The sequence below is a fragment of the Pseudopipra pipra genome, chromosome W (genome assembly GCF_036250125.1).
Source record: "Pseudopipra pipra isolate bDixPip1 chromosome W, bDixPip1.hap1, whole genome shotgun sequence".
Taxonomy (NCBI): Eukaryota; Metazoa; Chordata; class Aves; order Passeriformes; family Pipridae; genus Pseudopipra; species Pseudopipra pipra.
The window spans coordinates 50540861-50556855 of record NC_087580.1 but is presented as its reverse complement, the minus strand read 5'-3'; the positions used below and the strand labels follow the sequence as shown (position 1 = coordinate 50556855).

At 39.7% G+C, this 15995-nt stretch overlaps 1 protein-coding gene across 3 annotated transcripts in view; it reads right to left on the bottom strand.

Annotated features, from left to right (window-relative positions):
* LOC135404410 (ceramide transfer protein-like) overlaps positions 1-15995 on the bottom strand; it is a 141449-nt gene that overhangs the window by 44984 nt on the left and 80470 nt on the right. For all 3 annotated transcript variants that reach the window (XM_064639134.1, XM_064639132.1, XM_064639133.1), the window contains 4 exons: positions 14338-14445; positions 13413-13551; positions 11819-11902; positions 2853-3010 (listed from right to left, as the gene is read on the bottom strand). In XM_064639134.1, coding sequence (XP_064495204.1) covers positions 2853-3010; positions 11819-11902; positions 13413-13551; positions 14338-14445 — 489 coding nt within the window. The remainder of the gene's footprint in view (positions 1-2852; positions 3011-11818; positions 11903-13412; positions 13552-14337; positions 14446-15995) is intronic.

Sequence of the window (15995 nt, the reverse complement as noted above, 5' to 3'; positions counted from 1 at the left end):
ATTGGAACGGACTGCCCAGGGAGGCAGTGGAGTCACCATCCCTGGAGGTGTTCAAGAAATGACTGGACGTGGCACTTAGTGCTATGGTCTTAAATTGACAAGGTGGTGATTGGTCAAAGGTGGGACTCAATGATCTTAGAGGTCTTTTCCAATCTAAATGATTCTGTAATTCTGTATGAGTGAAAGTGAAATTTAGGTTTGAATGTTTAACTGCTTGCAGTTGAAAACAAGTGCTTTAACATTAGTCCACAGAAGAAGAAAAAATATGACAACTTATCTAAACCAAATTCTATACTAACATATTATTCTGTAATAACATACTAGTAAGAAAAAATTCACTTCATCCATGCTCTAAGCCAAGTCTGATCAGCATGAGTGAACTGTGTTTGCTCAGCGTGGAATAGAGAAGGCTTTTGTGGGGGAACTTAATAGTAGCCTTTCAATAGCTCCGAGGAGGTCATCAACAAATGGAGCCAGAGTCTTCACAGTAGTCTATAGTAGGAAGAGGAAAAACAATAGGCAGATACGGGAATAAGAGTTGCTCCAAGTGAATATATATCAACAGCTGAGCATCAGAACAGGCTGCTCAGAAAGGCTGTGCAGTCTTCAGCCTTGGAGACTTGAAATCAGACTTGATAAATCCATAAGCAACCCAGTCTGATTCAAACTGTCCTTCCTTTAAGCAGGAGGTTGGGCTAGAGACCTCTTGAGGTCTCTTCCAACCTGAATTACCCTACAATCCTATGAATAAGCTTGAAGTCTTAGGTCTGCTATAATTCCTCCAACTACCTAGATGAAGCAATAATAAATTAAGTGTTGACAGAAGTCACAACACTGTTAGATAGGACCAGGTCTTTGACCAGGTCTTTGACATACGGACAAAGAAGAGCCAGGAGACATGGGTAAGGATTCAAACATGGATGTGTTTTGTCTGAATGACTTCACTCTTTGAACTGTGTACCCCTAACACATATGAGTGAAAGTATTACTAAACATTTGAACGTGCTACCCAGGGAAATTGTGGAGTCACCATCCCTGGAGGTGTTCAAGAAGTGACTGGACATGGCACTTACTGCCATGGTCTAGTTGAAAAGGTGGTGATTAGTCAAAGTTTGGACTTGATCTCAGAGGTCTTTTTCAACCTGAATGATTCTGTGTTTCTGATTCTCTAACACCTTTTTATGGATGGGGTTTGCAAGCTGATAGCTTTCTTGTATACAGTTGTTACGACCCGCCCCAGAAAAAGGGAGGGGGGTAACCCAGGTTCTTATCAATAATTCCCTTGGGGTGGATTAGAGTAAAACGACACTGAATAATCGGTGTCTGAAAACATATATTGGTAAGGTTTATTTTAACAATTTTGTATCAACAGGTATGCTAGCATTTTGGGTGTTGTCACATAACAACGTGGCATAGAGATAACCTTTGGGGGAATAACCTTTGGGGGGGGAGAAAATGCATAGGGGAGAGAAAGACAGGATAAGAGTAAGGGAAAGTAAGGAAAAAGAAAAGATGAGAATGGAAAAAACATATATAGTCACTGCCCACGGGGTCCAGCGATGACACTTGGTAGTTGCCGTTTCCATGTCTGTCAGTTGAAGTGGTGGCCTTGATCTGCTGGGGGTGAAGGAGGGAAGCCCCCACACGCCAAGAAGTTATGAGTTATTATATACATGGTTAGTGTTCACGGGCCATGCCTTGAGCCTCCAACCTCTCCCTGGGCCTGCGCGGAGTTTTTCTGTGTCTGGTCTGGTTCCTGCTTTTCAAGATTGGCGGAGGGGGGGATGGGCTTTGATGGGCCATCAGAGGTATAATGCAAAAGTCAAAAGCCTGCAAACTTGTCAAAAGCCTGCAAACTTGGCTCTTCACTGGAGGGAGGGACGGGCCCAACTGCCCATCAGAGGTACAATGCAAAGGTCAAAATCTTGCAAGAGTCTCCTAGAATGCATAAATCATCAACCATTTCAGTCTCTGACAACAGTCCAGAAGCATGGGAAAGGATTCAAACATGGATGTGTTTTGTCTGAATGACTTCACTCTTTGAACTGTGTACCACTAACACATATTGAGTAAGATTTGAAATGAGATATACACTATATGGAATCATGTTAAATTAAAAATGAAACAACAATGGGTGAAGGGCTGTACAGGACACCAGCTAATGATGGCAGGATTCTAGAGCCTGAAAAGCCTGAAGTACAACCTAGCCATGTTTCTACCACATCTCATCTGTAGAGAGGACACTGCTCCTTTCAAGTTGCTATAGTGGTTGAGTAGGCTTACCATGAACTATCACTGCCATAAGAATAACATATAATACCACTCCCACCCCACCCCAAAAATGAACCAATTGGTATAAAACATGAATTAAATGAATCGCTTAAGTCTCTTAAAGGTAAGTGAAATAACTGCATTTTGGATCTTTAAAGTTAATACTGGTTGTTCTTCTCAGTTCTGTCACCATTTCTTATCACAAAGCATTTCAGAGATTTGCACATCATTTTGCAAGCATGGATAATTAGGTCTTGCTTAGAGACCTGCAAGCAATACACTTATTACTGTGGAGTACTATCAGGTTCTTTATAGTATTAAAAATATAGGAATACTATCTGAACAAGCGCTGGGAAAAGAAGAATATGATGAATAATGTTACTGTATCACCAACTGTTGGAATGAGGTTTTAACATTTTAAAGGAGTAATAAATAATGAAAGCATCTAAAATTAATAAATGCTATACACAGAAATAAAAGTAATACCCGGAATAAAAAACTTTAAACCAGTTAATTTGAAATTTCAATTTCAAACTAAAGAAACAAATTTTTCAACAAAAGTAAAAGGAAAATGATCTTACCTTATCTAGCCTTTTTTGCCAACTTTCTTCCCGTTTCACCATGAGTTCAATACAATGAGAGAGTGTAGCAAGGATTCCAGCAGTAGTTGCTTTGAAAGTTATAGCTTCTCCTTTAAAGTCTATGCCATTAATTCCTTTGGGTGTCACATGTGGAAACACTAAAACCAAACACTAATTATTCACTGATAGCTGCCTTTACCTCAAACAAGCATTTTACATATATGCTTTATATTACCACTGTTTGAAGAAAATAGACTGGTTAGAAATTTAATTTAAAAATAAAAAAGTGCTAATTTTTAGCTATTCCCTGGGTAAGGAAAGAGATTCAAAAAGAAAAACACATCCCTTCAATTTCATCTTGCTGTACTGTATTTAAAGTCTGCTTGTAATGCTGTATTACTCTGCAAATCATGTGGGTGGAGGGAGTGGGAATACTTTGTAACAGTAACAGTTTTACAGCTTGAAGTGGGACCTAATTAACATGGAGCAACCTTAAAATATATCCGATACAGCACTAAGAAAGAAACAATTTCAAAATGCAATCAAACACCAAAGGTAACATTTCAAGGCTGCTTTAAGCAGGTAACTATAGATTTAAAAACTACAACATAAAAATGTATGATATAAAAGTATTAAATGTGTTGAATTATCCAAGTACTGTGGCGTTTTGTAGTTCCAACAACTTCTTCATGATGTCAAACGGGCCATCTGTTACTAAGGCTATTTAAACAAGTCACTTAAAACTTGTGACAAAAAAGTACATACTCTATGTAGGTTGACAGAATACCAAAGCAAACACTATACATTAATGTCAGAAAAGATTAGAAAGCAGAACTAACACTCATGTTGAAGCTGAGCTAAGCAAGTTAAAGTAACTCCTGCTATGTCATGGGGCAACCTGATGACTTATCACCCACTTGGATATTGATTTCTTTTTCCATTCTGTCAGTTTGTCAATGGGCCACTGTTATGGTTTAAAGAGTAAAAATAAATATTCCTGTAAATTTATTCAATATCTGTCTGCAACGGTGTCCTGGGTTAAAAAGGGTTTTCCCTGGAGTTGGAAAGTGGTTAACTCCAGGGGGGTGGTGTTTCTTGGTGTTGACCCAATCAGCACCCCTGCAAAATTAAAACATATCACACCAGACCGGAAAAGAAGAATGATGATGTAGTTGGAAGAGAAGTAGCCATGTTCTGAGACCATGAGGAGAGAGAGGGGCCAGGAGCCCCGCTGGAGGCCAAGGCCCCACCAGCCCCGGCTGAGGGCTACAAGAACAGTCTTAAACTGGGCCGAGTACTGTGGCTAAGAGCTGGGGGAAGTTTCTTCGCTGTGAGTGGACAGCCAGAGACATTGAAACGGCAGCAGAGCAGCAGTGAACTGTGGCAGAAAGCCAAGAAGATAAGAGGGAAGCAGCAAAGGCGGCGTGTAGCCAAGCTGAGAGACACAGAGATGTCTGACGGAGACAGAGAGAGAGAGAGGACTAAGCTCAATAGAGACTGTTTGGGGTGAGTCTGATTTTATTTCCCCAAACCTTTGAGAACCCTCCTGGAAGGAGGGGGTGGACTTCTACTTGAAGGGAGTCCTGAAATGCAGCAGCACTGTAGAGAGGAGCTGAGAAGCTCAGAGACGTCCTGGAAGCTGGACTGGGACGGCTGGACAGAATGCGGGGGAAGTGACCTTGCCCCCCGCCTGCTGCCACGCTGGCAGTTTGAGACAGAGCAAAGGAGCTCTGGTAGGACGCTTGGGGCAAAGAATGAACTGAGAGCTGCCCTAAACGTTCTGACTCGGAGCTTGAATCCCCTGAGGAAGGGACTGTCACAAAGATGCCCTGCACTCTGTGATATGACATGGTGAAGCGAGCCTTGTCCCTGCTTCACAGTCCATGGGAGAGAGACCTTCGGCTGGAGTCGAAGGGCCAAGGGGTGAGAGAAGACCCCCTTATGAGTAATGGAGAGAGAGAGAGAGAGATTCCAGCTACGACAACTCCAGCTATGACTGCTGCTTTGAAGAGGAGAGACACTGCTGCCCTGAAAATGGAAAGGATCTTTCCTTCTTCCCTTCTGAACTTTTATTGGAGGGAAAGGAGATTTGATCTAATGTAAATATATTGCTTTACCATAGGAGAGATAGTTAGAATTGTGTATATAATGTATTATAGTATTTATTTGTGTAACAATTTGTCATGGTTTGAGAGTCCCAAAATTCAATTCCCTAGTCCAAGCCCCCTTCCCTCATCTCAGCCCAGTGTAAGATGGGTTTTCCAGACACCACACGAGACTCAAAATGGGGGGAAAGGGATATATATTACAATGACTGTACAAAATAAATACTACAATACATTATATACAATCTTAACTATCTCTACCATGACAAAATAGTATTTACAATGGATCCAATCTCTTCTCCCCTCCAAATAAAAGTCCAGGAGGGAAGAAGGAAAAGATCCTTTCTACTCTCAGAGCAGCAATGTCTCAAGGACAGCAGGCTCTCTCTCTCTCTTTCTGTGCAGCAGTTGTAGTTGGATCTCTGCCAGTACACACAAGGGGGGTATCCAAGCCCCTCGGTCCATCGTCTCCAAGCGAGGGTCTTCTCTTCCGTGGGCTGCATTCACCTGGACAACGGTCGCTTCACCACGTCATGCCATGAAGCACAGGGGTCTTCATGACGGTCCGTATCTTCAGGGGATTCAAGCTCCCTTTGCAGAGCTCCGTGCTCTGTCTCAAGGCAGTGGGGGGACCTAGGTCACCCCCTCTGCATTCCTTCTCTGAGCTTTTCAGCTCCTTTCTGCAGTGCTGTAGCACTCCAAGACTAAAAGTCCATCATCCTCCTCTCTCTAGGAGGTCTCAGAGGGGTTTGGGGTCTTTTGGTTCAGTTCTTACCCCAAAACTCTGTAGAGCTTAGTCCTGCCCTCTCTGCTGCTGGCTCTCTCTTCAGACAACTCTGTGTCTCTCATCCTTGGCTGCAATGCCTGTTTGCTGCTCTTTCTTATCTCTTCTGGCTCTCTGCCACTTTCTCTGTCCGTTGCTGTCTCTGCTGCTGCTCCATCTGCCCACTCACGGTGGAGGAAACTTCTTTAGCTTTCTAGCTACAGGTACTTAGCTCAGCCTTACGCTGTTCCAAGTCCCTGTAGCCCCCCAGCCGGGGGCGGGGGGGGGCTCAGAGCCCCCCAGGGGGCTCCTGCCCTTTCTCCTCATGGCTTTACAACATGGCCACTTCTCCAACAACAACTACAACTACTCCTTCTCTTCCAGTCTGCTTATGATATGTTTATATTTTGCAAAAGTGCTCATTGGCTCAAACCCCAAGGGTCACCACCCCCTAGGGGTTTACCATTTTATAGCTTCAGGGGGAAAACTGTTTTCCCCCACCACACAATTGTAATATGATTCTCTTCCCCCCATACTGAGTCTTGTGTTATGTCTGGAAAATCCTCTCGCACTGAAGCAAATTGTGGGAGGGAGACTTGGAAATTGGATTTTTGAGGGTCTCAAACCACGACAAATGGTAAAAAGCAGAGCTTTCAAGCAGCTCAGTTCTTGTAGAGAAGAGAAATGCAATTGCTGTTCTCTAATAGTAGAGCACAATATCTGCACTTAAGGAACAGAAAGCAAGCATCACATGGTCTTAAGCAATGGTTTAAGTCTCCGGAGGTTTTATATGCCCTTCTTTCAGAAGGAATCAAACTTTTTCAAACAGATGTTTACACACCACACACTACTTCAAATACCTCAGTAAACATACATACTACGGTAGAACACAGCTTATCTTTTTGTTTTATGTTAATCAGGAATACTCCCTAAAAGGGTAAAGGCAATGAGAGTGAAAGAAAGAAAGATCAGTCTGTTTCAGAAGCAATAATGAGCTTTCCCTCCCCCTAACAGCTGCAGAGGGGAAAATGCAGTTTATACTACTGATATGTCCTGCTGGTGTAGACCATGTTCATGTGCAGGCTTACCAGCACAGCTATGCTGCTTATAAATGTGATTTTTCTTTTAAGTATGCAACATACTAGACACACTGAAGAAATTACCACTGACTGCAACAGTATAAAATACTTTCAGAAATCTGTAGTAGAATGCAAGGGAGATGCAGCAATGTAGCCTCATTTCCTGGAAAAAAAGCCATTTTTTGTTCCTGGATGTCTTTACGTTTCAGTTACAACTCAATACTTCCATACAGTTTCAGTCATTATATATTCTAAGTAATTCTTTAATGACTAGTCTCAAAGTAGCAGTGATATATACAGAGCTTTCAGTTTCAGTGTCATCAGGTTTCAAAATGAAATCTTGCATCAGGAAATCTATAGGTTAAAGCTGAAGGCTAATAGAAAAGTGTTCTTATCATTGCAACTGCTCTTCTTGCCTGGTGATCAAACTGTATGTAGCCAACTGAAAGAAGCAGGAGTATGATTTTTCTTCTACTTCAACATCTTCCAAGTGGTTTCTTTTTAATTATCCTGTTTCTTAAGAATTTTACTTTATTCATGAATTGATTTCTCTTGCCTTTCTTATAGTGGATTTTTCATAACATGCTTTAGCCTTCTTCAATAGCTCTTCAGCCCTTCTCTCCTACACACCTCTATGTCTGTTAGGATAGATCAGTTTTGCCTTCTTGTTCCTAAGATGTTGTTTGTAATACTTTCACAGATGTCCCAAAAATCACCTGTTCAATCAAATCTGTTTTCCACTGAAATGGAAGACTAGTTTTAAAAGACGGTAAGTAGAAAAACAAAGTTTCCTTATCTTTTCTGTTTTATGCCACTTTAACATCGTATGTCACTAAACTAATTCTAAATGAAAGAGAAATGATTTAGTGCACAACCCATTTATTGATACCTACTGTTTTTCGTATTCTGTGGATAGCAATAGTATAAATATAATTAGTTTTCCTCTAAAAATAACCTCATTATTTCAGCAATATATTGGTGAATATTCTTCCTCCATTCAAAGCATTAAAATCCACCACAAATCCCACTGTTTTATATCAAATTTCTTTCAGCCTCTGTACCATTTCCATCTTTTTAGTTTCAGTACAAAACCACATTCTGTCTTCAAAGAGGTTCCCTTAAGTAAGTGCCACCTGCTGCTCTTATTCTTACATAATTTAAACCCAAATACACTAATTTTCCTGAGCAGATGAATGGCAATGCTTCCTGATCAATATTCTACATTCTTATATTCAAAGATCCCAGTGAGTAAATATGCATCAACCAGGCTCTCCCTTGGTGCTTTATACAAATGATCATTGTTTCAGTCACCAGATTTTCTAATTGGAAAGTGAGCAATAAATTTTAATACCTTCATAGTGCTCTTTTTAACTTTCACTCAAAGATCCTAGAGAACACAGAAAAGAAAAAGCCTATCCAAAATATCATCTTCAGAGCAGTACACAAATCTCTACAGTCATGCTAACTTTCTCCTCCTACCCAGGGAAGGTGCAGAAGGGAACGAATTTCTAAAGACAATGTGATTATGGCCCCTTAAATCACTCTTAAATGTAGTGATTTGAGTACTAGATTGGTGCGCTAGTGGTTTGAACAGTAGGCTCAAACACTCCTCCTTATCATAGTAGGCTAAATAAGAGGTTGAATCTGTGCTTCCCACTTCCTGGAGCAGTGACTGCACAACAGCTTCAGACAGGCAACCACTTTTTAGCTACAGTTAAAAAGATTGTTCCTGTCCTTTCAGAGACTTCAAGAAGGGAACCTGAAACTTCAGAAACCGAAGAATCTTAACAGCTGCTCTGAGGCAAAGCTTAAGAAAAGGGTGAAGTTTAAGATAAATATTTCATTATCAGTTAGAGTAGTTTTCTGCTCAATACACAGTCATGGGTGTTTCAATTTGAGACACCTACTTCTCCTACTGCATCACTTATGATTCCACTTTAATTTTTCATTTCTAATCAAGCTTTGCACCACTCAGCTACTAAATCTTTAATGGATTTAGCCCTCAGAAATCAGAGACACAGAAAAACTAAAATTAAGATAAGACTTTTAATAGAAATAACTGATGGAAAGTAAATTTAATGGAACCAGGATTCATAAGAACTGGAATTAGATGTTTTGCAGAAAGTAAAGGGTTGCAGAAATTATTTTCTGTAGTGAGCTCTAGTGAGTGAGTTTATATACATGTACCCATAATACCAACCTGCGTTCTCGCTCCTACCCTATTCACCATCTTCTTTAGCATGATGCCCCAAAGGGCCACAGCAGACCTCGATGATCAGGACGGTATCTTCATTCGATATCGTACTGATGGAAGTCTATTCAATCTAAGGCGACTGAAGGCCCACACCAAGACCTTAAACCATCTTGTCCAGGAGCTGCTTTATGCTGATGACGCCGCCCTGGTTGCCCACACAGAAGCAGCCCTGCAGCGTTTAACATCCTGCTTTGCAGATGCTGCTGAGCTCTTTGGACTGGAAGTCAGCTTAAAGAAGACAGAGGTCCTCCATCAACCTGCACCTCAGGAAGTCCCCCATCATCCCCACATCACCATTGGCCAATCGGAGTTCAAATCAGTCCAACAGTTTAATTACCTCGGTAGCCTCATCTCCTCAGATGGTAAGATTGACGGAGAGATAGACAACAGATTAGCAAAGGCATATAGTGCTTTTGGAAAACTCCACAAAAGAGTATGGCGTAATAAACACTTGAAGAAAAGTACCAAGATCAGTGTTTACAAAGCCATAGTGTTGTTGACTCTCTTATATGGCTCCGAATCATGGGTCATCTACCGCCACCACCTGCGTCTCCTAGAACGCTTCCATCAACGCTGCCTCCGTACAATCCTAAACATCCACTGGTCAGACTATGTGACCAACACATCTGTTCTAGAGCAAGCAGCTATCACAAGTATTGAGGCCATGTTGATGAGAACACAGCTGCGATGGGCAGGGCACGTCTCAAGGATGAAGGACCACCGCCTCCCTAAGATCTTGCTTTACGGTGAACTTGCCACTGGCTGCCGCATGAGAGGAGCCCCGAAGAAAAGATACAAGGACTCCCTGAAACAACATCTCAGCCTTGGCCATATTGATCACCATAACTGGTCTACTCTGGCCTCAAATCAGGAGGCCTGGAGACACACCATCTATAACGCAGCTGTCTCCTTTGAGAACGCACGCAGGATCACCCTCGAGGAAAAAAGGCAATGCAGAAAGAACCGTGTATTGCAGAATACACCATCTAAGGAGTCTTTCTGCTGTGCCTTTTGCAATCGGATATGTCTGTCACGTATTGGCCTCATAAGCCACCAGCGTGCCTGTAGCAAATGTGGATAGGACCTTCCCAAATCTTCGTTCGCAAAGCCTAGCCATGATGATGACCCATAATACATAACAATTTCTTTTTGCAAGAGAAATGTATCACTTCAAATTCCTGTTAAACACATGAAATATAAATGAAGTCACTTTGCATTTAAATGTTCAAAAATGACCAGACGTACTAAAAATACGGATTTTCCTAATGACATTCCACATAACGAATGTGTGTATATATAGTGGATACATCAGAACTTAGATATGAAGCAATGTTCTAAAGGTAAATTAAGCTAAAACTCCTATATCATTCTACAAAAATTAAGTTTGACAAAGACATCTTTTTAAAATGAATCATGCAGTGAAATTAAATTCTCACTTAACATTCTTTAAAGAAGGGGTTTTTTTCAGTTTTCTAAAGTTTGTTCTGACTTAATAGTCCTCAAAAATGTATACTTTTATATATACTTTTATATATAAAATAGGATTAGTGGAACTGTGGACTTGCTTACAGGTGAGTGTTGCAAGTTTGTTTATCTTTGCTGATTTATTCAAAACTTCAGCTATACACTACTTAACCTCTGAAATCAGCACTACAATTAATCCTTAGCAGAGCATGCACTTTTTATCATTGGAAAAAAATCTACTCATACGATTAATTTTCTGGAAGTATACTGAAACTCCTTCCAATTCCTTTCCTCATAAGTGTTTTGGCAATAATCTAGAAAGAGCACTTAAATACAGCAAGGAAACATGCAATACATGGGGAACTAGAGCCAGATAAAAGAAAACAGAAGACAGAAAAGGCTTATTTTGCACATATATTTTTCATATTCTTGAAGAAAGTGTCTACAATTTTAAAAATGCTTCTGGTAAGTACTTCTTTTGGAGATTACATCAGATTTGAAACTGTACTGCTTCAAAGTTTTGTGAATCAAAGTCTAATGAATACTGAATTGTCAACAATTATAGAATGCAAATACGGAAATAATTTCAGTCAGGAAGCAAGAGAAAGTATAAGAAGAATATAAATAGATATTTTAAATGTATACACAACTTCTGGCAGGCCAGAAGTATCAGATTTCTAAAAAAGCAAGACTTGTGTGAGTTCACATTTACTGAATGGATGCAGTAAGTACAATGACTATAACCAGATCATTTAAGATAAGAATAAAAATCAGAATTCTGTTCAGTATAACATTGAAAAATATAGTTTTAAAAAGTACCAAAAGTATGATAAATGAGATTCAGTAACAATGTTGACTTAATCATTACATAGCCATAGAACTTAGAAAAACCATAATGGGGCACACCTAACTGGAAAAGCATTGTGCTTCACTACACTCCTAAAGCAGGTAATACTTGCAAGAAAAACTGCAATCACCTGTTACAAATCTCAGTTCCCAATATACAAATGATGCAGCTGTTTCAACAGAATTTTGTAGTGGAAATGGCTTTGGACATAGAATAGGAAATTCCGGCTTAACAGTCTTGCATTAATATTAGTGTGAATTAAGAATAACTCAGATTATATAATTCCTTAGCTGCTTTTCATGATTATCTTAACACGAATAAAAGCTTCCTGTCACATACATTCAAATAACTATTCTTGTAATTTTCTGCTTAGAAAAGAACATAAATACCCATCTTGTATCAGGCTTATCATACCATTCATATGAATTGTCAGTGAAAAAGTTGACACACTTACATTTTTCCTTACTGCTGTTACTGTTATATGAAAAATCCCCATCGGAACGCATCACAGGGAAATCATCTTCATCATCTTCTACCACTAAATGTGAGAAAGTGTGTGTTATGGGAGTGAGAAAGCTTTCCCAATTCTTTAGTGTGAAAAAAAGATTTAAGAGCATCTTCATGGCTAAGCAGCATTTAAGAATTTTTTCCCTATAACAGTCGTGACACACACCCTCTCCTCTTTTTTTCTGACCACTATCAACATTACTGTCAGAAACCATCAGAAGACTAACATTTGCTCAGTATCAAAATTTAGCACTTGATTCGATGGTAAGAAGAACATTATCTTGGTGTTACAACTGGATAAGCAGGGAGCCACTATCTACTCTTACACTAGAAAGTTCTCAAAGAAGTGGAATGGTAATTATCTATTGTTTTCTCACTATCAAAAGTTTCAGGCTGCCAGAACAAACGTGGGAATGAATATAAATGCTTTGGGAGAGTGCATGATCTGGGAAGAACAATTCAGAGATATGTAGACATCCACACCTGAGTCTACTAGGACTTCAAGTGTGCACTCAGTGCTCTAGCTACAACCAATACATGTCAGGAGCATTCATTATGGCAGAACTTTTGCCTTTTTTAAAGAATTTATTGTTCCTATCAAAGCTCATATGCTATTGTTTTTCAAAATAAAGATAAGAGACTGTCACAGTTTCAGCTGGGATAGAGCTCATTTTCTTCTCAGTAGCTGGTACAGTGCTGTGTTTTGGATTCAGTATGAGAATAACGTTGATAACACATTGATGTTTTGGTTGTTGCTAAGTAGTACTTACTCTAAGTCAAGGACTTTTTGGTGTCTCATGCTCAGCCAGCGAGGAGGTGCACAAAAAGATGGGAGGGAGCATAGCTGGGACAGTTGACCTGAACTGACCAAAGGGATATTCCATACCATAGAATGTTATGCTCAGTATATAAACTGAGGGGAGTTACCTAGAAGCAGGGGCTGAATGCGGCTTGGGAACGGGCTGGGCATTGGTCAGCGGGTGGTGAGCAATTGTATTGTGCATCACTTGTCTTGGGTTTTATCTCCCTCTCCTTCTTATTACAATTATTATTATCTTTTACTTTGTTTCAAATAAACTGTTCTTATTTCAACCCAGGAGTTCTATTTTCTTTTCTGTCCTGATTCTCCTCCCCATACCATCGGCGGGGAAGGCAAAGCAAGCAAGTAGATGCATGGTACTTGGTTGCCAGTTGGGGTTAAACCATGACAGACACATAGCAGTAAACTAACTTGAATTCATCTTATGGGGTAAACAATTATTGTTCTATAACATCAAATGCTTAAAAGAACATTTATACAGTTGATGGTTAGGGGTTAATATTTAAGTTAAGCAGATTTTTATGGGAATCCAACTTCTGAAGTGAAAATAGTTAACACTGTTTATGCAGAAATATCTATGATTGATCCCATTAGTAAAGAGTAAATTTAATATACCTATTTCATTTATATGGTATCAAATGTTATAGTAACTATTTCAAAGGCTATTACTATGTAAAAAGATAAATTCTATGGAGATAAGAGTTTTCAATTCCAGTTTTACCTTTATCCCTCTGGAGTTCATCTTTGGAAACTGCATCTGCACAGGCATCAAAGTATTTCTGTAAAGTATCAACTTGTCGACACAAGATGTCTCTAAAGGTTTCCATTTCTGCAAGCTTCTCATGTAAGCTATGGCCCTTCTGAAAATACAAGCAAAAAAGGCTCAAATGCTTCTACAGACTCAGCAATACTTCAATGCAAAAAAAAAAGGATTTCTGCAATTATGAAGAACAAATTCTTTAAGTACACCAAAGAAATTTCAGATATCAGCAGCTATGAAATACTGTTAATGTTAGAACATAAGAAACTGTATAAAAGTGTTTCTTACTCATTTTGTCCACTGGTCTCAATTTTTCCTCTTGACTGCATCTGCTACTTTAGAGCATTCAATAAAAGCTTATTAAAAACAATCTTACTACCAGGTTTACACCTATTTGCCTGAAAACAGTCAGTTCTAGTTTAAGATCTTTGTTCTAATCTTTACTCTCCTCTTTCTTGTGCTGCTCCTCTTCTGCTCTCATAGAAGTACAGACCATCCAATTTCAAATGTTAAATATTAATACATATGAAACAAAGTTGTTATTTGTCAATCACTATTAAGCAAATTTAAGTCACAGAATCAGCATTTCCTTTCATTTAGAAGTCCTTATATTCTCAGAAGTATGCTAAGAAAGGATAATAAATCCTCCCACAGGTTTGATTTGAAAATGACAGCATAGTTTGAGGGACAACTGCATAGAGGCATGAAAAAGGTTCCTGTACAATCTGTTCATCATCACATGCTGAATTGCTAACACTTATAACAAACTAAAGATTTGTTGGGTTTTTTTCCAATAATTGTGTGAATAAGTCTTCACATAGCTTATTTACTTTCCGGTTCTGTGTGTTATTTACACACCAATACTAAGAAAATGTTATTCACTAACCTTGAATGAAGAGGTGGATGTTGCAGAGTATCCACTTGCTCCAGAAACAAGAGACACCATGGAGCCATGGCGTCTCAAACTTGACTCTGATGCATAGCCAGATTCAGTCTAAAAACCAAACCACACACAAAAGTAGAGTGATGAGGCTTTTAATAAAAAAAGAAATAATGAAAGCAAGTTTAATATCATCTCCTCTAAACTAACCCATTTGTTTCTTGTCAGGAAGCAGCAAGGGCTTAATAACTTGGATTGTGCCTGCAAGTTTAAGATGTTGATGTAGCTGTAAAGTTACTATGAATCTTTTTTTTTTTTAATCATGTTGATCTGGAAAAAAGTAGTTATATGCAACTTATTATGTGTCTCCAAAATAGTAACTAATTAAATAATGAAAAAAATAAAAAAACCCTATTGATTAAAATAGAACAAAAAAGATATAAGAATATTGTTTAAAAAATGTCCTCACAAGTGTAACAGACACAGATACTGAGGAACTGGAAGAAAAATATTTTCCTAAAGGTAACACAAAATGGCCCAGGCATGGTAAAGCAGAAGAAAAACCCTGAAAGAGAATGTAAGACAGTGTTGGAAAATTTTATTCCCTGACTATTGTATCAGTCTTTGGCCAATCAGAGCTCAAATCAGTCCAACAGTTTAAATACCTAGGCAGCCTCATCTCCTCGGATGGTAAGATTGACGGAGAGATAGACAACAGGTTAGCAAAGGCATATAGTGCTTTCGGAAAACTCCATAAAAGAGTATGGCGTAATAAACACTTGAAGAAAAGTACCAAGATCAGTGTTTACAAAGCCATTGTGCTGTCTATTATATGGTTCCGAATCATGGGTCATCTACCGCCACCACCTGCATCTCCTAGAACACTTCCATCAACGCTACCTCCGTACAATCCTTAACATCCGCTGGTCAGATTATGTGACCAACACATCTGTTCTAGAACAAGCAGCAGTCACAAGTATAGAGGCCATGTTACTGAAAACACAGCAGTGCTGGGCAGGGCACGTCTCAAGGATGAAGGACCACCGCCTCCCTAAGATCTTGCTCTATGGTGAACTTGCCACTAGCTGCCACAAGAGAGGAGCCCCGAAGAGAAGATACAAGGACTCCCTGAAATAACATCTCAGCCTTGGCCATATTGATCATCATAACTGGTCTACTCTGGCCTCAAATCAGGAGGCCTGGAGACACACCATCTATAACGCTGCTGTTTCCTTTGAGAAAGCACGCACGATCACTCTCGAGGAGAAAAGGCAACGCAGAAAGAATTGTGTCTTGCAGAATATACAACCTAAGGAGTCTTTCTGCTGTGCCTTTTGCAATCGGACATGTCTATCTCGTATTGGCCTCATTAGCCACCAGCGTGCTTGTAACAAATGTGGATAGAGCCTTTCCCAAATCTTCGTTTGCGAAGCCTAGCCATGATGATGTTGATGAATTTGTATGAACTTTCTTCATCCCAGGAGGACTCTGGGAACTAGCAACCTGTCAGTCTCACCTCTGTGCCTCGGAAGATCTTGGAACAGGTCCTCCTAGAAGCTATGCTAAGGCACATGGAGGACAGGGAGGTGTTTCAAGAGAGCCAGCACAGCTTCACCAAGGGCAAGTCCTGGCTAACCAGCCTAGTGGCCTTCTGTCATGGAGTA